Raw genomic sequence first — 22,898 nt, 5'->3', positions numbered from 1 at the left:
AGGGTGACAAATCGCCTTTGTACTCTCCACCACTAGTTGGCAGACATCCAGAGCTTCGATTCAAGCCCAAATTCGAGTAAAAAAGTTTTCAGGAAGTGCCTGTATTACTCGCGAGAAACAAAAAAAAAAAGACGCATTTCCTGTTTATAACGCGGAAGTGAAATGCGCGATCGCTATGCACAAATTGAAGCAGAAAAACGGCAAATGTTAAAAAACAAAGTCGTGTGTTATGAAGTATTGGGTCTGCCATTCACCTACTCTGATTCTGAAGGAGAATATCTGCCTTTTGGAGATTATGATCGGTCGTTCATTGGCAGTGACAGTCAAGATGCGTCTGTGAATGGAGGTGGGTCTTTGCGTGTGTACGTCAATGTTTACCTGCAGCAATGTTGACCAAAGGGTTCAACCAAGCATGGTGTGCTTGGTGCCAGTGATAGTCATGATGATAGTGTCTGTAATTGTCATGGTGCAGACAGCAGGTCTAGTAAAAATAGGGCTCTGAAGAACTACAAAGTCATCCGCGATAGGAACTGATTTGACCAGGCTACTGTATTATATAGTAACATAGGGATTGTGGTAATACTAATAGTTTACTATTGTTGGTTTACATGTGGCTGTGGTCCTGTTTGTTTGTTATGTTGGAGAAATTACAAAAATCAAAGTAAAACTGCTCAAATGTGTTCAACAATCAGTATTTACTGAAATGTGCATAATTTGACGCTATTGCCATCCTGTGACGTCACAATATGCAAATTAGATGAGTACATTTACTCCCTTTATAAACTTTAGTTCATACTCAATGATTTTCACATTTACAGTAGGACTTTATCTCTGACCACTTTCAAGCCATGGCCTTTTGAATTTTTAATGCAAAAATCCAAAAAAACCTGGGCGGTTAGAGGGTTAAAGTCTTTCCACAATCTGAACACTGATATTGCTTTTGTCCGGTATGAATCCTCTGGTGTGTCTTCAGATTACTCACATAAGAAAAAGTCTTTCCACAATCTGAGCACTTATATGGCTTTACTTTAGAATGTGTTCTCTGATGGACAGTAAGCTCTCCACTGGTTTTGAAACCCTTTCCACATGTAGCACACTGATATGGCTTTTCTCCAGTATGGATCATCTGATGTCTCTTCAGAGTACGTGCCTGAGGAAAAGTCTTTCCACAATCTGAACAATGATATGGCATCTCACCAGTATGGATCCTCTGGTGTGTCTTCAGATCGCATGCCTGATTAAAACTCTTTCCACAATCTGAACACTGATATGGCTTCACTCCAGAATGTGTTCTTTGATGTATCTTGAGATAACCTGTCTGAGCAAAACTCTTTCCACAATCTGAACAATGATATGGCTTCTCCCCAGTATGGATCATCTGATGTATCTTCAGAGTACCTGCCTGAGCAAAAGTCTTTCCACAATCTGAACAATGATATGGCATCTCACCAGTATGGATCCTCTGATGTTTCTTGAGATCATCTGCCCGAGTAAAAGTCTTTCCACAATCTGAACACTGATATGGCTTTACTCCAGTATGGATCATCTGATGTTTCTTGAGATCACCTGTCCGAGCAAAAGTCTTTCCACAATCTGAACAATGATATGGCTTTTCTCCAGTATGGACCATCTGATGTATCTTGAGATTACTTGCCTTAGTAAAACTCTTTCCACAATCTGAACACTGATATGGCTTTACTCCAGTATGGATCATCTGATGTATCTTGAGATTACTTGCCTTAGTAAAACTCTTTCCACAATCTGAACAATGATATGGCTTTTCTCCAGTATGGATCATCAGATGTGTCTTCAAATGATGTGCCCGAGTAAAACTCTTTCCACAATATGAACACTGATATGGCTTTTCTCCAGTATGGATCATCTGATGTATCTTCAGAGTACGTGCCTGAGGAAAAGTCTTTCCACAATCTGAACAATGATATGGCATCTCACCAGTATGGATCCTCTGGTGTGTCTTCAGATCGCATGCCTGATTAAAACTCTTTCCACAATCTGAACACTGATATGGCTTCACTCCAGAATGTGTTCTTTGATGTATCTTGAGATAACCTGTCTGAGCAAAACTCTTTCCACAATCTGAACAATGATATGGCTTTTCTCCAGTATGGATCATCTGATGTATCTTGAGATTACTTGCCTTAGTAAAACTCTTTCCACAATCTGAACACTGATATGGCTTTTCTCCAGTATGGATTATCAGATGTGTCTTCAAATGATATGCCCGAGTAAAACTCTTTCCACAATCTGAACAATGATATGGCTTTACTCCAGTAGGTGTTCTCTGATGTGGGTTGAGATCAGACCTGCTCTTGAAACTCTTCCCTTTTCTGATCTTTCCAGCATCTGTAAAATAAGAGGATGATTAAAAATAGGCTCAACAGTATTTATCCTACAACAATGCATGCAATCTCTCCACTCATCTGTGAGGGTCAACACTGACACAGAGATACGTATTCAAGGGCAGGACACAATTAATATAAAACAGCAAATAGCGTTCAAGTCTGAAATTAAGGATTACACATCTCAGAATAATCCCAATCCCGCCACAGACTGTCCTAATATGATTTTTTATTCTACAGCTTACTTGTAGGTGATGAGTCAGCGTCTTCATATTCTCCAAAATCAGAATGGTTTTCCTCTTTAATTTCCACTGGTGAGAATGGCTCTTCTTTGTAGGTACATAATGCCTGTGTCTTACAGCCATGGCCCAGTCCAGGACTTTCCTCCATGTCTGTGTTGAGCAAATACTCTTGTAGGAAATCATCAAATTCTTCTTCTTTTATCTCCTTCTTCACTGGCATTGAGTCTTGTGATGGTTCAATAAGTCTAGACATCTCAGACAGACTGCAGTTGTTTGTAAACTAAATTCAGTCAATCTTTCCCTCCAACAAACATCAGCTCACTCTTGTAACTCTGTGAAAAGAATGAGTTCAGTCATCTGACCCAACTCCTTTATGTTTCTCAAACCCATTTCTGTCCAATCAATCAAGCAACTGTATTCAAACATTGACCAATCAGCAGAAGAGGCTTTTGTAATTCAAAACAACAGACTGGCAAAGGATTCTGGGAAGGAGTTCCATGTGCATGAGTGTTTTGCATACCTGCAGAATCTCCACAAAGGAGGTGTGAACTGAAACGTAATTGGACAACAGAGTAAATGGGGGTGGGAAGTAAGGTGTGAACTGGAAGGTGATTGGACAACAGAGTAAATGGGGGGGGGAGGAGGTGTGAACTGAAAGGTGATGTGATAGGGTATGTAGGGAGGGCTAACAGTGAAAAAATAATTTGTTTACATTTTGTATAAACAAATGCAGGATTGTTTTTAAGAAAAGCAACATTTGAATTATTTAAAATATTTACATGTATCAATTTCGCAGACTAATTTATCCAAAGCTGCTTACAGCAATATGATAACATCTAAGCAACAGAGCTGCCTCCATTTCATGCAAAAGCTATTCTACTGGGTCATAATCCATTCTACTGTAATCTATTTGTTTTTTTTCCCTAAATTCCGCTGGTGCGTCTTATATTCAGGTGCGCCTTATAGTCTAGAAATTAAGGCACTGAAAAATCCCCTTACACAAGTGAAGCAGAGTTCTTCCACAATAGGACAGTGTGATCTCACTAGTAAAACAGGCCTCCTTACATGACTGAACCCAATGCTATGACTGGAGTACACAGGATATCACAATACTATAGACATCCTTTATGGAGTCTGGTGCAGAAAACCATTACCTTTCAGTTCACTTACTCCATCCCCCATCCCCACCTTGCTGCATGTTGAGCTATGGCCTACAAGAGGACCATCAGCTTGGTCAGCTTGTGCTATTCTACTTAAAACATTCAACAAGTAAAGTTGAACATTATAGTGCCACCTATAGGTGCAGTACCGCAGATTATGGTGTCTGTGTAGTGATGGTTCTCTGATACCATATTGTGCAGTTTCACATTCCTGGGCCTTACAGTTTTTCCTTCACAGCCACTTTTAATGGAGAATAAAATTAGCACAAAACCAGTAAGTGCTGCTGCTCTGATAGGAGCCTAACAATGGCTCAGGAGCAGGAGACATTTCCTGTGTTGTTTCACATGTGAGACAGTGGGTTGTGTTGTCCTCTGACGGGTATCATTGTACTATAGGTGCAGTACCTCAGATTATGGTGTCTGAGTAGTGATGGTTCTCTGGTACCATATTGTGCAGGTTCACATTCCTGGGCCTTACAGTGTTTGCTTCACAGCAAGAGAGAGAGAGTGGGTTGAGAGAGTAGGTTGTGTTGTCCTCTGACGGGTATTATTGTCTTAGTGTCTGTCTGCTGCTTTGGGCTCGTAAAGGAAGTCAATTGGATTCACTCATGGGAATGTAGCATGCTAACTCACTAGTCAGTCAATGGCTATGAGTGTCCTGGTCAACTGAGCTTGATTCAGGTATATGTCGGGGTATGGGGGAATTTCCTATGATCCGTCAACTCTAAATGTTGGCTCACTCAGAAACTCTAGTTGAAACCCTCTCATACAAGATGGCAAAATAGCATAGACATCTTCTCATATAAGATAACAAATTACCTTAGACACTGTCTTACACAAGACAGCTATATAAAATTGACACATTCCTATACAAGATAGTAAAGCCAACCTCCATGACCTCTCAGTTCACTCATCCACCCCACCCCCACCCCCACCCACCATCCTCTGCAGGTTTTTCTGCAGGTTAAGCTATGGCCCTGCTCACCTGAGGACCATCAGATGTGTCAACTGTGCCCATACACATGGGGATCATTACCACAATCTGCTGCCATTCCAGTAACAACATTCCTGCAACTGATTGGCTAAATGTGCATTTAAAGCCCGTGCGCCAAGTTACATTTTTAATTATGATTAACACAAAATATATAGGGGAAATACATGTTTGACAAGTCGATGTATTGTTTTGTATGTTTTTCGACACATAAAGGCACAATATAAGATGATAAAGTTCGTTATTTTCAGTACTTACTTAAAACTCCCCTACGAGTCGGTTGACGTCATAAGAGTGACTCGCTGAGCTGTACGCTACCAGCTGTTATCTGCTATGGTTATCTGTCCTTCCCTCTCGGTCTAAGAGCGTGCTGATGTGTGTGAGTTTGCGAGCGTCTGTGTATTTCCTGCTCCCTCCTCCCTCAAGAATATGTCAATCATTTTTTGATTGGGGGAAAGTATCAGGAGGTGATAATAAGTGGTTTAGATAGGTCAAGATTTAATAAGGGGTGGGCCCAATTAAGGGAATGCCAACACCTTTAGTAAAGTTCAGAGTTGAAGAGAAGTTTGTTGTGAGCTGTGTTGATAATTGTGCGAGATATCATTAGTGATTATTTATTTAGTTAGTTAGTTAGTTATTTAGTTAGCCTAGTTCGTTGATAGTTAGTCGCGTAGTTATAGTTAGTTAGCCTTGTAGTCAGTTAGTTAGTTAGTCCCGTAGTTAGTTAGTTAGCCTAGTTAGCCTTAGTTAGTCAGGTAGCATATAGTTTAGGTCAGGTGTATTTTCACAATGGTGAACTACTGTGTTTGCGCTGGGTGCAAAAATACAGTCAAAACCGGACACAGGGTCCACTTTTTTCCTACAAAAGAAAGGTCTGTGTTCCGTGCCTGGGTTCATTTTGTTCGGACCAAACGCGCTGACTTCAGTGCTGCCTCAGTCAGCAAGACCTCGGTCATTTGCAGCGCCCATTTCACCGAGAAAGATTACGTCCCGGGTGATCTTAGGGGTTTTGAAATGGGCTTCAGGAGCAGAGTGAGATTGTTAACCGATGCAGTGCCTTCAGTGCATATGGCTCCATCATCCGTCGACGGAGGAGGACAAGCAGCTGCTCAACCGCGAGCCGATGAACGAGCCGTTCGATCAAATGCCATCCTGAAGCGGGAACTGCTCACTGTAAGTCTAATAAGATTAAGAAAAAATAAACATAAAAAACTTGATGTCAATTAGTTAGTAGCCTACGGCAGTTTTGTTGTCATTGCTGTTAGCAGAGGGATAGCACTGCCAAAGTTGACAGAGCTATGCGATAAATACCAACGTAACATATTTGCTTTGACTCGGCATGTCCAGTTTACGACATCCTTGGTGTTTACAATCATAGTTTATGTCTTAGAAATGCTCATGGCCTTACTCTTATAAATACTCATTTGATTCGAATTACCTAGGCTAGCGTTGTGACCCTAACGTTAGTCAGCAACCTTGTCATCGTGTTCTAGTTTTAGAGTTTCGCATTATTCTCTTGCTGTCTTAAAATGTAGCAAAATAGCATTTGTTTGTTCAAGGGTGTATTGCTGACTTGTCTGCATTTGTTTGGATGTGAGAAGCTTTTGGAAGATGCAGCGGGACCTTCACAGAGAGCACCTACTGTGCATGTAGACCCAGAAGAACCAGAGGCCAACTACCATCACGCTGGCTCACAGTGCAACATAAAACCTTTGCGACGTTCAGCAGGTAGGATGTATTTGGTCTTATATCTGAGGCTGATTGTTGTCATGTGTGGTGCATTTAACACAGAGGGGACTTGCTAGTTGGAGAACCCACTCTAGAGGATGTAACCAGGACTGTTGTATTGGTTTGCTTCCACATCAGAGTTGTCTTTTTCTAACACAAGGCCTCCTTTCAATCACAGCTGTTCAGGTAAGGCCTAAGATGGTCAGTGTGGGTACACAGACTGTGAGACAAATCCCAAAACACACCTCAACCCCTCTGCCCAGTCCTGTTCAAAGTGATGATGAGGACAGCTCTGTGTCCATGGACAGCGACGACAATGATATGTAGGGTGACCACCTGTCCCGCTTTACGTTGTACTGTACAGCAATTTTACCCTTTGTCCCGCCTCACGCAAATTGAGCATCTGTCCCGCTTTTTCATTCGACCCTGGCCAATTGGAAATAAAAAACACAGATACGCCCATAGGCGGAGTGTTAACTTATGTCCAATAGTTTAAAGGAGAGCAATAAAATCGGTAGTCGATAGGCTGAGTCGTATACGTCAATCAAACTGTTGCCTGGTGCACGAACGCCTCCACAACGTTGTCAAAGAGCTCAAATTGGAGAGCGCGCTCTTCGGTCAGGTTAGCCATGGCCAGTGTGGCCACGAGAAAGAGAAGATACACCTTTAGCGAATGGACCGCAACATATAGGCTACTCTTGGCAAAGACCTGTAGACGGCGAAGCAGAGAGGGCATTTTGCATTTGCGTTTTTCTCTGGGGCATGGTGGAGAATACGATGTGAAGCGACATGGTGCAAGTGAGTCCTACAAAACTAGAAAAACACTCCGAGAGCGCAGACCTAGGCCAAGCGAAAACACAACCGCCTCCTGGATAACTCCCATTTAATCGTTTGTTCCGTGGGTCATTTCAGACCTTTCCTGAAAATTCCATCCATAACTTTTTGAGTTATCTTGCGAACCAACAGACAGACAAACAAACAGACAAACAAGCCCCGATGAAAATAACCTCCTTGACGGATAATAAAAAGCACATCAGAGAAACATGCAAATCAGAGAAGATTCTGGTTTACCTATTTGCACTGAAATAGTTCAACTTTCTATGCAAGCCTTAACATTTTGCACTGTATAGACTAGGCCTTATATTTTGTTGAATTTAGCCTATAGTTCAACAAAATATAAGGCCTAGTCTATACAGTGCAAAATGTTAAGGCTTGCACAGCTGACAATTTTGATAGTCCCAATAAAGATAAGATGTTGCAAAATTAATGTTTTGTCTTTTAGCCTATGTAGTGTCTTAATCTTATGTTGGTAGAGTAAAAAAAATGTTGCTTAGTAAATTAGATCTGGCAATATATCTTAAGTTTAAAGTTATTACGTCTGTCCCACATTGTCCCTCTTTACCATGCTACTTGTCCCACATTTTGTCTGACTGGAGGTGGTCACCCTAATGATATGTCTTGGATGCCAGAAGAGGAAGAGATGATGAGTGACTCATCATTGCCACAGAAATGTAACCCTGAACTCAAGTAAGACAATTAAATTACTTTGGTTTTAGATTTTGACTGTCAAGAAATTTGTGTGCGTGCGTGCGTGCGTGCGTGTATTTGTTGCCCATTTTTGCCTTTATTGTGATAGGACAGTTAGAGAATAACAGGATTTTGTCTTTTCCAGAATGGCTGATAAGTACATCGTATGTGAAAGCCAGCTGATGTCCTTATTCACAATTTGCCCTGCCTGTTGTGGAGAAAGCAAGGGTAGCATGGAGCAGAAGGAGGGAACTTTTATTAAGATAAAGCAAGTAAGAATGTGTTTTACAATTTTTAGTGAAATGGAGTTGCATATTCTTAGGTGTAATTTTGACTCCCAACAGTTGCGCTGGTGTTTTTTATTTGATTATCTTTTTCATTCTACACATCTAGGTCTGCGTAACATGTGGTTATGAGCGTTACTGGCAGAACCAGCCCATGTTACACAGAAATATGCCAGTCTGTAACCTGCTGCTCAGTGGGGCCATACATTTTTCTGGATGTATGGCGACACAAACACTAAGAATGCTGACACTGTTAGGTCTGCAGTGCAACAGTGCTAGGACTTTCTTTCGCCACCAACGCCTCTACACTATCCCAGTGGTCATGCAGGCCTGGCAGGATGAACAGGCAGGGGTCATTAGAGTGCTGAAGGAGATGGGTGGCGGACTGGCGATCGCGGGTGATTGCAGGTAAATGCACTGTTGACCTTGTCTAAAATGGAAAAATGTTTACATTGCAACACACTAATTCAATTAGTCAAACATTAAACATTCTTAGGTCAGATTCCCCTGGGCATTGTGCCAAGTATGGCACGTACTCCGTGATAGAGGAGAGAACGAACAAGGTCTTAGATCTTCAGCTTGTCCAGGTGAGTATGATGCTATTAAACAAACCAATGTATGTTGTTTGTCAGTCCCTCTACAAAATGTTAATCTGACATGTTACAGAGCTCTGAAGTCCCAAACAGCACCTGGTGTGAGCTGGAGGGTTTGAAGCGCAGCATGGTTTTTTTAAAGAACCAGCACCTACACGTTTCCACCCTCACCACGGACAGACATCGACAGGTAGAGATGTATATTTATAGTAATTCAATGTCTGCAGTATTTGCACATTTGGACAAACTCCTTACAGACTGAAAAATCACAAATAGTTGTTCAAGCCTTGGTAAAAGTGCACGTTTTGAGTGAATCATACGTTGTTATTATTGTATTTGAGGGGTTGTGTATTTCTATGTAGATTGCCAAGTGGGTGCGAGAGGAGCTATGTTCAGGAGGAACGAAGCATTTTTTTGATGTCTGGCATATCGGAAAAAGTATGTATCTTGATGTTGGTAGCTGTTTGTAAAGTTGAATCTTATAAATACATTTCCATTAATACTTTGCTTTGGTTCTGAAAAAGCTCTAGGGAAGGCTTTGGACGCTGCCGCCAAAGAAAAGCACTGCGAGGACCTGAAGCTATGGAAGCCAGCCATTGTGAACCATTTATATTGGACTGCTGCTTCAACTCCGGATGGGGATCCAGATGTTATGGAGGCCAAATGGCAAAGCATGATTAATCATGTTCAGGACATTCACCAGCATGACACCCCTGCATTTCCATGCTGTGGACATCCACCTCTGGAGGGGGAACATCGAAATAAGCAGTGGCTAGAACCAGGTACATCAGTATGTTACAGAATACAATAATGCTCAAAATGTTCAAGGTTGTGGTTTATGCTTGATTTATTTTGTTACAGGTGTACACCAGCTGCAACATATTTGTATGGTTTTAGTAAATATGAAGGAAGAAATTATATTACAATGCGTCATCTGTGTGTACAGTTAAAGAACATGTAGTAATGTCAGTAAATCATGTCCATGCAGGCTCAACAGGAGCGATAAAATTGGAGAATATAGCAACTAGGCCAGCGCTACTAAAAGACATTCGGCAGCTATCCCCACAGCACCAGACCTACTCATTGGAGGCATTTCACTCCCTCATCCTCCACTTTGCGCCCAAACACACTGGGTTTTCCTATCTGGGAATGTACAGTAGGTCAGTACTATGCAATGTAATAACCTACGTGTCACTTCATCATTCCAAATATCTCAGACTCATACTCTGTTTTTTCTTCAGGCTTTTTTTGGCAGCTCTGCACTACAATTACAATAGCAGTCGAGAGGTTGCGCGAACGGCTGCTGGTGAGGAGCGCTACGCTGTGCGCTACCCAAGGTTCCGCAAAGGTGGTTGGGTTGTGCGGCCCATCAAGGAGCAGCCTTCATATGGTTTGCAGTTTTAATCAGTTCTGTCATATTTTGAGATGTACTTATCATAGTGCATGAGTCATTGGTAATGTCACTGAATGTACATGTTTTTCTATAACCCAGGCTATGCATCAGCACTTATGAGAACTCTTCAAGAGATGTATTCAAGATCTCCAAAGGAGCTACAAGAGTGCAGTGCTGCCTTGTGTTCGGGTGCACCTGCCCCCCTCTCCAGATCCAGCCATGTCATTTCGAAGGAGGAGGCAGTTAGTCTTCATCTGGCTCAACACTCGCGCTTCAGCAAAAGCCATTAGATTTTATCATTAATTTCCTTATTATTGTATTGATTACCTAACTGTTTGTATTTATTGTTACCTAATCTTGCTTATTGCATTCTTTTGGATATCCTCCCTTTTTCCACCAGCTCTAGTATAAATCACTAATTTTGCAAAGTTAACCATTCTTAAAATTCTTGCCGTTTGAATAACATGTGTTTATAGTCATGAGCCGTGACGTCGTCAAGAGTGGGTATGTATTGTGGATTCTTTTTTACACTTTCTAACTTCTTTGGTGTCCTGTTCATAACCCTGGATTCTGTTTAACTCAACTGAGTTTGTCTGTTTGCATGCTGCATGCTTTGTCTACTTTTGTTTGCATGTAATTGTTGGTGGCTTATTGTGGGTAACAGTGGGTATTGCCTTATAGTCTGTGATTGCTAATCCTGTCTGCATGCTTCATGTTCTGGCTACGTGTATGCGCTGTGGTGTGGTCAAATGTGTCTGTGATGGCTAATCCTGTCTGCATGCTGCATGTTTTGGTTTGGTCTACTTTTGTTTGCATGTAATTGTTGTGTGTATCAGTTCTTCCTTTCACATATTTCACCTGATTTCTGATCACTGTGGTGTGGGGAAGTGTAATTGTGTCAGGTGGTATGAGGGTTCATTGGCATCAGGTAACCTTCCATCCCCAGGAAAGCTCCCCTTGTGGTGCTTCAGCCCAACTCCTGGCTTAATAATATTGTACAATAAATGCTCTGCATTTGCTCAATAAACAAATGTTCTGTAAATATAATTGATGTCCTCTGTGCTGTGTTTTTAAAACTTTTTAGATCATTTTTGGTTTCCTGACTGCTAATATTGTTTATTTTCTGTTTGTCAAAGTTAGCACGAGTAGTAAGTACTGTAAGCCCCCTTGCTACTTTTATACAGTATGACGGCCTGTGATCAGAATATTTTTTTCATTAGTCATCACCCAAATGAGGCCAATCAAAACCTTGGTATGTTCCACCTTCTTGAAACTGGCTTCTGATGGCTGAAACAACGCAAGACGGCAAAGGCCTCCAGATATGCCTCCCCAGAATGCCATAGGCCCAGCGTATCAACTGCCTTTATGTTGTATAGCGGTATTGCCTAAGGATGGGGATATAAGGAGTTAAACGGGATATGGATAACTGGATTATTTTATTATAGTTGCAGAACCACCTTTATCACCTTGGTTCACTAGATTAATTTTCGAATTAAAAATTAGATCGAAGACTACCAAAACAAAGTAACATACTTGTGACTGCAAGCCTGTAGAGGACCATGTTCCTGCCTGAAGTTTAAGTAGGCAATCTTTAGAACAAAGGGGTTCAGACAGCATGCCTCAAAACCAGGGTGATGTGTCAAGCATGTTCTATTATCTGGCAGAGGGGTAAACTGTTTAACCAGGACCCAGAACGCATCCACTTGTCTGCAACACTTGCTCTCTACAGCTGAGGTCATGGGTTGGCAATGCCCACATAAACAGTCAAAATGATAACGTGACTCCTCTCTCCCACACAATCTATCACATCACGCCACGGTATGTAGCAACGATTTTTGCCATGCTTTTTTGATTGAAATGTCACATAAATCAAGACAGGAATGATTTATTAACAAATCCCTCTGTAAATATCTTCAGATTACTGGTAAGTGTATAACTGGAAAGTTTGGTGTACATAGGTGCTACATAGGTTGGGAACTATTTATTGGAAAATGACAGACAAAACCGCAAAAAAATCGGTTTCAGAAAACAGCCTTGATGCAGCTTAGACTTGCCTTTGAACTTTCGCGATTGGTTGCTAGTACAAAGTAAATGTCCATATTTGGATTGCTTAGCATCATGTAGGCTAGTAGAAACAGGGCTCAACGAAGTCACACACCATATGATTTGGATCATAGTCGCGGTAGTAAATGACACTTTAGAATGGGATTTTTTGAGGAAGTGTGGAGAAATATTGGCGCGAGTAGACAAAATGTCATGAAATAAACACCTAAATGTGCAAATCGGACTTTGTTGTTGTAGTAGGGTGGGAGAATACATGCTAAGGTAGCAAACTAGCACAAAATGTCAATTGACCGGTGCTAAAAAAACGATGTTTTCATCTGCCGTGTTCATGGCAAATTTCACGACATAGGCGAGATGGATAGCCCACCATGTAAGTAATACTCCAAATTGTTTGCCGTTTGACATTTTTAAGTGAGCTTTTGAGTGAAAAGGCTTGTTGATGAGAGTGAGATTTTGACGTGTGTAAAACGCTGTTCCCCCACCCCTCGTTGTCATTAACAAGTTAGGCTATTGTAGGTTTGAGAGGGATTTTGGATCTCCTCAGACTCAAAACTCCATATTGGCATAATATTTCAATAGAACTTTCGTGGCAGGACTCACTCTTCTGACGTCATAACTCAGCTATGGTTTTAAAATGTGATTTTGACAGAAATGGCTATAAATGTTACTGTATTGCAATTATAGTAATAATTTTAATGGTAATTATATCTTCATTGAGTTATCTAACCATTATCCAATAAATAATAATAAAAGTTTTAAGTTAACGCACGCACTTTAATTGTTCAGACTAATGGAGCATCATCTCACATTTGTGTGGTTTGGATAATGGACTGGTGTACAATAAGATCACAACAGAAATAAAAACAGTATCATTCTACATCATTTACTGGCATTCAATACATAAATACTTTCTACCCAAGGACTACCAAGCATGGATCTTCTGATGTGCCTTGAGATTACTGACTTCAGTAAAAGTCTCATCGCCATCTGAACAGTAATGAGACTTATACTCAGTATGCACTTTCTGCTGTCTCTTCACTTGAGATTCACAAATAAAAGTCTTTCCACACTCTGAACACTGCTATGGTTTAACTCCAGTATGTATTCTTTTATGAACATTAAGCTCTCTACTGGTTTTGAACCCCTTCCCACATGTAGCACACTGATATGGCTTTTCTCCAGTATGGATCATCAGATGTGTTTTGAGGTGACCTGCCTGAGTAAAGGTCTTTCCACAATCTGAACACTGATATGGCTTTACTCCAGTATGTGTTCTCTGATGTGTCTTCAAATGATCTGCCCGGGTAAAAGTCTTTCCACAATCTGAACAATGATATGGCTTTTCTCCCGTATGTGTTCTCTGATGGACAGTGCGATCTTTGCTGGTTCTGAAACTTTTCAAACATGTAGCACAATGATATGGCTTAACTTCAGTATGGATCATCAGATGTTTCTTAAGATGACCTGCCTGAGCAAAAATCTTTCCACAATCTGAACACTGATATGGCTTTTCTCTAGTATGGATCATCTGATGGAGAGTAAGCCCTCTCTTGGTTATGAAACCCTTCCCACATGTAGCACACTGATATGGCTTTTCTCCAGTATGGATCATCAGATGTGTTTTAAGATTACCTGCATGAGCAAAAGTCTTTCCACAATCTGAACAGTGATGAAACTTTTCCCCAGTATGGATTGTCTGGTGCCTCTTCAGATCAGTTCCTGAAATAAAAGTCTTTCCGCAATCTGAACACTGATATGGCTTTTCTCCAGTATGGATCATCTGATGTGTCTTGAGATGAGCTGCCTGAGTAAAATTCTTTCCACAATCTGAACACTGATATGGCTTAACTTCAGTATGGATCATCAGATGGGTCTTGAGATTACCTGCCTGAGTAAAAGTCTTTCCACAATGTGAACAATGATATGGCTTTACTCCAGTATGTGTTCTCTGATGTGTCTTCAAATGATCTGCCCGGGTAAAAGTCTTTCCACAATCTGAACAATGATATGGCTTTTCTCCCGTATGTGTTCTCTGATGTGTCTTCAGACTTTCTGCCCGAGTAAAAGTCTTTCCACAATCTGAACACTGATTGGGCTTTTCTCCAGTATGAATCCTCTCATGTATCCTGAGAACTCCTAAAATGTTTGAGGAGGAAAATAACATTCAGTTATTTCATACCTGAGAGAATTAGAGACAGTATTATGAGACCTTTTAGAGTCCAGTCATCTACTTACTTGTAGGAGAAGATCCGTGGTGACCATATTCTCTGAGATCAGATTCTTCTTCCACTTTCATTTCCATTGGTGACTCTTTGATTGGTGATGTATCCATCTTACAGCCATGTCCCAGTCCGGGGCTTTCCTCCATGTCTGTGTTGAGCAAATACTCTTGCAGGAAATCATCAAATTCTTCTTCTGCTATCTCCTTCTTCACTGGCATTAAGTCTTGTGATGGTTCTGTAAGTCTTGACATCTCAGACAACCTCACAGTAGGTGCATTCGAGTTCGGAAACGGCTGACTTCGGCTGGCTGCATACGTCAACGAGAGCTTGAGTGTCACCGGGAGGGGCGAAAGTTTTAGATGCAGATGGTCCCGAACACGATTTTGCAAAGTTGACAGACGTGATTCGCGTGAGACCTCGCGGGAGATGTGTGCATTAAATACAGTATTTAACTTTCATTCTTACTCATTACAATGAGCATGATGACTGACGAAATAAATTGATATGAAGTAGTTTAAATAAACCACTGTTGTCATACAGTTAACAGGCCTGCATTGTAGCACATTAACTAAATATCAAGTGTTTTCCGTGTGTTTATGTAACCAACAGCATAAAAAAGCAGAATGTCAAAACCTTTTCAGTAGGCTAGCCTACCGCTGTTCCAGAAATCACAAATAAGGAGGTATCCCTTCCATATCTGTTCATTTTAGTACATTCTAACGTAAGGAGCAAAGATTCTACAACAGAGCAAGATGGATCACTTTTGACAAGCTCAAGTGTCGTCCCAGACGCTGACTACAGGGCTGTCCTAAAATGTTAGCTGATATCTAGCTCCGCTATAGAATCTTTGGTAAGGAGGCAGAACGAGACCCCTGTCATAATCGTCATGGGGAGATTCCTTCCAAACCTGTTCCAAACGGACCTATCAAGTCCTTGAACTGACGTCATGGGGCGGGATACAGCCGGTTGCATGCACGAAAAGGCAAATGCAGAATTCGACTGCAGGTGTCTTCATCCCGCGAGTTTTGAGTGACGTGACATGGTCGCATTTTTGTGACATGATCACAACTTTTCATCAAGTCGAACAACACGTCTAACCAGCATGCACTGCATATGACTCAAATTACGTTTCGACTGCATGCGTTTGCAGCCGACTTGACATGTCGAGTGCACCTAATACCTCTGTGAAAAGAATGAGTTCAGTCATCTGACCCGACTCCTTTATGTTTCTCAAACCCATTTCTTTCCAACCAATCAAACAACTGTATTCAGACATGGACCAATCAGCAGCAGAGGCTTTTGTAATTCAAAACAATAGACTGGCAAAGGATTCTGGGAAGGAGTTCCATGAGTGTTTTGCATACCTGCAGAATCTCCACAAAGGAGGTGTGAACTGAAAGGTAATTGGACAACAGAGTAGAGGGGGGTGGGAAGTAAGGTGTGAACTGGAAGGTAATTGGACAACAGAGTAAATTAGGGGGAAGGAGGTGGGAAATGAAAGGTGATTGGACAACAGAGAAAATGTGGGTGGGAAGTAACATGTGAACTGGAAGGTGATTGGACAACAGAGTAAATGGGGTGGGAAGGAGTTGGGAAATGAAAGGTGATGTGATAGGGTATGTAGGGAGGTCTACAGAGAAAAAAAAAATAAAAATGTACACAAACATTCAGATAATAATTTGTGATTTACTGTATTATGAGGAAAAAACAAATGCAGGATTATTTTTTAAGAAAAGCAATGTTTTGATGACACAGCTATTATTTAATATGTTTACATTAATCAATTTTAATATCTCCTTGGGGATCAATAGATAGATAGATAGATAGATAGATAGATAGATAGATAGATACTTTATTGATCCCCAAGGGGAAATTCAAGGTCCCAGCAGCTTAAGACACCACACACAACATACTGTACAATGTAAACAATGTAAACATGAAAAATAAAAAGCAAATCAACAAATCAACATGACTAAAGGAGCAGTAAAATACTATAGATTAGGTATGCATTAATGTACTGAGGATTGGTACTGTGATCCAGTCTGAGGTGTGTGTCAAGTTGGTAGTGCAAATAAGTCCAACAGTGCAACAGTGCAAGATTAAATTCTAGTGACCAGCAATAAATATGTGCAGTACAAAATGGAAGCATAGTAATAAAAATAACAGTACTAGTATAAATATATGTACAATTAAAATAAACTTAACATAGTAATAATATAAGAGTTAGACATGAGGGTAGACATGTAAGCCATGCCATGTAAGTGTATAAGAGGGTGTAGTTGCAGATATACTATGCATAGAAGTCCAACTCTCCTTTTCCCTTCAGTCCATCTATCTATTTATCTATCTATCTATCTATCAATTTGGCAGACTAATGTATCCAAAGCTGCTTACAGCAATATGATGACATCTAAGCAACAGAGCTGCCTCCATTTCATGCAAAAGCTATTCTACTGAGTCATAAGCCATTCAACTGAGAACCCCCCTTACACAAGTGAAGCAGAGTTCTTCCACAATAGGACAGTGTGATCCCAATAGTAAAACAGGCCTCCTTACATGACTGAACCCAATGCTATGACTGGAGTACACAGCATATCACAATACTATAAACATCCTTTATGGAGTCTGGTGCAGATATCCATTACCTTTCAGTTCACTTACTCCATCCCCCATCCCCACCTTGCTGCATGTTGAGCTATGGCCTACAAGAGGACCTTCAGCTTGGACAGCTTGTGCTATTCTACTTAAAACATCCAACAAGTAAAATTGAACATTATAGTGCCACCTATGGGTGCAGTACCTCAGATTATGGTGTCTGTGTAGTGATGGTTCTCTGATACCATATTGTGCAGTTTCACATTCCTGGGCCTTACAGTTTTTGCTTCTCAGACACTTTTAATGGAGAATAAAATGAGCACAAAACCAGTAAGTACTGTAGAGTTCCTGCTGCTGCTCTGATAGGAGCCTAACAATGGCTCAGGAGCAGGAGACATTTCCTGTGTTGTTTCACATGTGAGACAGTGGGTTGTGTTGTCCTCTGACGGGTATCATTGTACTATAGGTGCAGTACCTCAGATTATGGTGTCTGAGTAGTGATGGTTCTCTGGTACCATATTGTGCAGTTTCACATTCCTGGGCCTTACAGTTTTTGCTTCACAGCAGGAGAGAGAGAGAGTGGGTTGAGAGAGTAGGTTGTGTTGTCCTCTGACGGGTATTATTGTCTTAGGCTGTGTCTGAAACATCAGTACGCACGCTGGGCAGTGTGCATTTTCCGGAAGTTACGTCAGAATAGACTGTCCGAAAGTCAAGCGCTCTCACTAGTTGGGTACTTCGATTGCCGTGATTTCCAAGCGTGCATCGATGCATCTTTTTTGCCCTCAGGTATCCCATAATCCATTGCGCAGCACAGGTCAAGCTCCACACGTCATGCAAATCATCAACACACCCCCTTCCCCGAGTCAGGTGACGCCAACTAGTTAGTGCTGTCCAAATGTAGGTAGGGACGCATACTGAGGAGCAAGCTAACTAAGACGCTACTGGAAAGAAGGTAGCGTGCACGCTTGACTTCTGGACACAACCTTAGTGTCTGTGTGCTGCTTTGGGCTCGTAAAGGAAGTCAATTGGATTCACTCATGGGAATGTAGCATGCTAACTCACTAGTCAGTCAATGGCTATGAGTGTCCTGGTCAACTGGGCTTGATTCAGGTATATGTCCGGGTCTGGGGAAATTTCCTATGATCCATCAACTCTAAATGTTGGCTCACTCAGAAACTCTAGTTGAAACCCTCTCATACAAGATGGCAAAATAGCATAGACATCTTCTCAGTACAGGATAATGGACGACACGCCGTGCGGCTATTCAAAGTTAATGCACGTTCTAGACGGTGATACGGCCCGACGCGAAGCGGTTATTCCACTGTTGCCACTTGCGTTGTGTTCGTTTCCGGTGCTAATTTAATTGTTTTAATCGCTAGAACGGTATTGTTTGTAGAACTACTTTTCCCAGACACATTTCAACTAATTTCTCAAACTGCGGTTACTAGTTCTAAATGGATGGTTGCTATGGCCAAAAGCCAGTCGTTATTTCTAATCTCCCGTTGTCAAGCTGGCACATCCCAGGATTCTGATGAACGTTAACTTTGAAAGATTGCTATTTTTCTTAGCCTACTGCCACCTAACTAGCTAAATGACACCTCTGTCATATGCTAAACGTTACTATGATCTGAACGTCTGTATTTTACAGCTTCTATGTAACGTGACATTGTAACGAGCATTTAAACTTCACAACGAGTTTGGCGAATTAATATTCAAGTGTGATACGGTCTAAAACAATGGAACTACTTCATAGCCGTGCGTATATCTAAAGTTAATGCACACCCTTATAGAACGCAGGACAATGGGGAACTCAACCGAGCAGTGGAATAATATAAGATAGCAAACTATCTTAGACACTGTCTTACACAAGACAGCTATATGAAATTGACACATTCCTATACAAGATAGTAAAACCAACCTCCATGACCTCTCAGTTCACTCATCCACCCCACCCCCACCCCCACCCCCACCCACCATCCTCTGCAGGTTTTTCTGCAGGTTAAGCTATGGCCCTGCTCACCTGAGGACCATCAGATGTGTCAACTGTGCCCATACACATGGGAATCATTACCACAATCTGCTGGCATCCCAGTAACTACATCCCTGCAGCTGATTGGCTAAATGTGAATTTAATTGTTCAGACTAATGGAGCATCATCTCACATTTGTGTGGTTTGGATAATGGACTGGTGTACAATAAGATCACAACAGAAATAAAAACAGTATCATACTACATCATTTACTGGCATTCAATACATAAATACTTTCTACCCAAGGACTACCAAGCATGGATCTTCTGATGTGCCTTGAGATTACTGACTTCAGTAAAAGTCTCATCACCATCTGAACAGTAATGAGACTTATACTCAGTATGCACTTTCTGCTGTCTCTTCACTTGAGATTCACAAATAAAAGTCTTTCCACACTCTGAACACTGCTATGGTTTAAGTCCAGTATGTATTCTTTTATGAACATTAAGCTCTCTACTGGTTTTGAAACCCTTCCCACATGTAGCACACTGATATGGCTTTTCTCCAGTATGGATCATCAGATGTGTTTTGAGGTGACCTGCCTGAGTAAAGGTCTTTCCACAATCTGAACACTGATATGGCTTTACTCCAGTATGTGTTCTCTGATGTGTCTTCAAATGATCTGCCCGGGTAAAAGTCTTTCCACAATCTGAACAATGATATGGCTTTTCTCCCGTCTGTGTTCTCTGATGGACAGTGCGATCTTTGCTGGTTCTGAAACTTTTCAAACATGTAGCACAATGATATGGCTTAACTTCAGTATGGATCATCAGATGTTTCTTAAGATGACCTGCCTGAGCAAAAATCTTTCCACAATCTGAACACTGATATGGCTTTTCTCTAGTATGGATCATCTGATGGAGAGTAAGCCCTCTCTTGGTTATGAAACCCTTCCCACATGTAGCACACTGATATGGCTTTTCTCCAGTATGGATCATCAGATGTGTTTTAAGATTACCTGCATGAGCAAAAGTCTTTCCACAATCTGAACTAGGGATGCAACGGTTTTCAATAATTTATTGAACCGTTCGGTTTGGCCTGTTCGGTTCAATAGACTCACCTAAACCGCAATATTTCGGTATACGCGACATTAAACTTTTTATTTAATACAAGGTTATTGCGCGCGCGTAGCCTGGGAGCGATAGGGAGGAGTGCTTAGGACCCGGGGGATGCGTTTTCTCTGACTGTTCAGCTTGCCTCTCGTCAACCTTGCAACAACCAATCAGAATTTTACTGAATTTCCCAAGAGCCAATAAGCGCGTTGAAATGCAAATGAAGGAGTCATGTGAGAAGAAACAAACTTTACCGGCGGCTGCATGATCATGGCGACATTTGAAGTAGCCCACGAACAAGGCAAAAAGACCGTCAGTAAACAAAGCACAGTGTGCATTGCAAGCACTGCTTCACAACGATCACCTAATAAAGATAACACATCCAACATGTCGGCCCACTTGCGCCTTCATCACCCGGCTGTAACCTTAAGTGGAGCAGCACGGAGAGTTAGTTTGCCACCGAAAACCCAACCATCCATTGCTGCAGCCTTTCGACAACAATATTCCTATAATTCCCAAAGACATAACGAATACGACGGCGTATTAGGGCCACGTATAAATACTTTGTAAAGACGCAAATTTGCCACTTTAGAAGGTCGAAAATTTGCCACATTATAAAGTCTGTCTGTAACAGTGTAACCGGTGGTTTCTGCCCTGCGTTGATTGCTCGCTAGAGTAGCCTAAGAAAGCGTGACGCCGACACTGCTGAGTGTATTCTCTTTTTGATAGTTTACTGGAAAATATTGTAGGGATGGGAGGTTATAGGAGATGGGGAGGCTGACATGTCATTCCAAACTCGGGTCATTTATTTTCCTGACGTTGTACATGCTAGGCTACGGGCAGCGGGAGGTGTCCACTCGAAAAACAATAAACTCACTGCTAAATCAGTCAATCGCTCGTCCACTCGTCAATCACACAACTCTCTCGCACACACACGCACACACACACACACACACACACACACGACAGGAGACACAGGGGAAACAGACACTTTGTGAAGTGGCAAATTTGCCACTTTCTTCTCGGAATATTGCCCCCCCCCCCCCCCCCCTGACAACAGGTTGCAATAATGTTCATTTCATTGTTCTAATATTTTTAATGCTGCACTGCACTTTTGTCTATGTTTACATTTTTTACGTTCATAAAAGAGGACAGGGCAGGCACTCCCAAATCAAATATCCATTTGAAACTACACATAATACTACCTCACCAATTATTTTGAGAAGATTTTCAGAATTGTTCACTACTTTTTTGAGGGTGTATAACAGTTAAGTATTTTCTTTAAATGTGTGAAGAACAGTGAGTTTATTAAATAAATAACTACACATTACTTTATGCTGCACTGCACTATGGATAGCCTAACATTGCCTGTTTATGACAGAAGGCAATGATGGTGTTCTTTTCTTTTAATACATTTTTGTGATTCTGCTTCATCTGTGTCAGGCTATGCATTTAATATTTTCTCTGCAAGTGTAAGTAGAAGCACATTGTTGATTTGAAATAGAAAAGGCAAATATAGCCTCCTGTATGCTAGAGCCAAGATAATATTGATATATTGAAACCGAACCGTTACCGTGGCCCAAAAACCGTGATACAAACCGAACCGTGGCAAAACTGTACCGTTGCATCCCTAATCTGAACAGTGATGAAACTTTTCCCCAGTATGGATTGTCTGGTGCCTCTTCAGATCAGTTCCTGAAATAAAAGTCTTTCCGCAATCTGAACACTGATATGGCTTTTCTCCAGTATGGATCATCTGATGTGTCTTGAGATGAGCTGCCTGAGTAAAATTCTTTCCACAATCTGAACACTGATATGGCTTAACTTCAGTATGGATCATCAGATGGGTCTTGAGATTACCTGCCTGAGTAAAAGTCTTTCCACAATGTGAACAATGATATGGCTTTACTCCAGTATGTGTTCTCTGATGTGTCTTCAAATGATCTGCCCGGGTAAAAGTCTTTCCACAATCTGAACAATGATATGGCTTTTCTCCCGTATGTGTTCTCTGATGTGTCTTCAGACTTTCTGCCCGAGTAAAAGTCTTTCCACAATCTGAACACTGATTGGGCTTTTCTCCAGTATGAATCCTCTCATGTATCCTGAGAACTCCTAAAATGTTTGAGGAGGAAAATAACATTCCGTTATTTCATACCTGAGAGAATTAGAGACAGTATTATGAGACCTTTTAGAGTCCAGTCATCTACTTACTTGTAGGAGAAGATCCGTGGTGACCATATTCTCTGAGATGAGATTCTTCTTCCACTTTCATTTCCATTGGTGACTCTTTGATTGGTGATGTATATGTATCCATCTTACAGCCATGTCCCAGTCCGGGGCTTTCCTCCATGTCTGTGTTGAGCAAATACTCTTGCAGGAAATCATCAAATTCTTCTTCTGCTATCTCCTTCTTCACTGGCATTAAGTCTTGTGATGGTTCTGTAAGTCTTGACATCTCAGACAACCTCACAGTATGTCTGTGAAAAGAATGAGTTAAGTCATCTGACCCGACTCCTTTATGTTTCTCAAACCCATTTCTTTCCAACCAATCAAACAACTGTATTCAGACATGGACCAATCAGCATCAGAGGCTTTTGTAATTCAAAACAATAGACTGGCAAAGGATTCTGGGAAGGAGTTCCATGAGTGTTTTGCATA

The 22,898-nt window shown here is 41.3% G+C and overlaps 2 protein-coding genes across 2 annotated transcripts; both read right to left on the bottom strand.

The window, feature by feature from the left end:
- Positions 1-1,111: 1,111 nt before the first annotated feature.
- Positions 1,112-2,750, bottom strand: LOC134076073 (zinc finger protein 135-like; the record flags this gene model as incomplete). Its single annotated transcript, XM_062531079.1, has 3 exons — positions 2,606-2,750; positions 1,735-2,364; positions 1,112-1,566 (listed from the first exon to the last, which is right to left on the bottom strand). Coding segments are annotated over exons 1-3 (1,230 nt in total), but the record flags the coding sequence as incomplete, so codon positions are not given.
- Positions 2,751-13,423: 10,673 nt separating this feature from the next.
- LOC134076062 (zinc finger protein 883-like) lies at positions 13,424-22,662 on the bottom strand. Its single transcript, XM_062531070.1, has 3 exons — positions 22,452-22,662; positions 14,578-14,871; positions 13,424-14,394 (listed from the first exon to the last, which is right to left on the bottom strand). Exons 1-3 carry the CDS (start codon positions 22,660-22,662, stop codon positions 13,424-13,426), a joined length of 1,476 nt encoding a protein of 491 aa, XP_062387054.1.
- Between the last annotated feature and the right edge of the window lie 236 nt (positions 22,663-22,898).

The sequence above is a fragment of the Sardina pilchardus genome, chromosome 1 (assembly GCF_963854185.1).
Source record: "Sardina pilchardus chromosome 1, fSarPil1.1, whole genome shotgun sequence".
NCBI classification, from domain to species: domain Eukaryota; kingdom Metazoa; phylum Chordata; class Actinopteri; order Clupeiformes; family Clupeidae; genus Sardina; species Sardina pilchardus.
This window is presented reverse-complemented; position numbering and strand designations above follow the sequence as displayed.

Bases quoted from the DNA above. Each gene is read 5' to 3' on its own strand.
- LOC134076062 (XM_062531070.1), bottom strand. From the start codon at position 22,662: ATGCCAGTGAAGAAGGAGATAGCAGAAGAAGAATTTGATGATTTCCTG. The intron at 14,872-22,451 runs GTAAGTAGATGA...TGACGTATGCAG, and splicing joins CCACGGATCTTCTCCTACAA to CCAGCCGAAGTCAGCCGTTT. The intron at 14,395-14,577 runs GTAAGTAGATGA...TTACTCGGGCAG, and splicing joins CCACGGATCTTCTCCTACAA to AAAGTCTGAAGACACATCAG.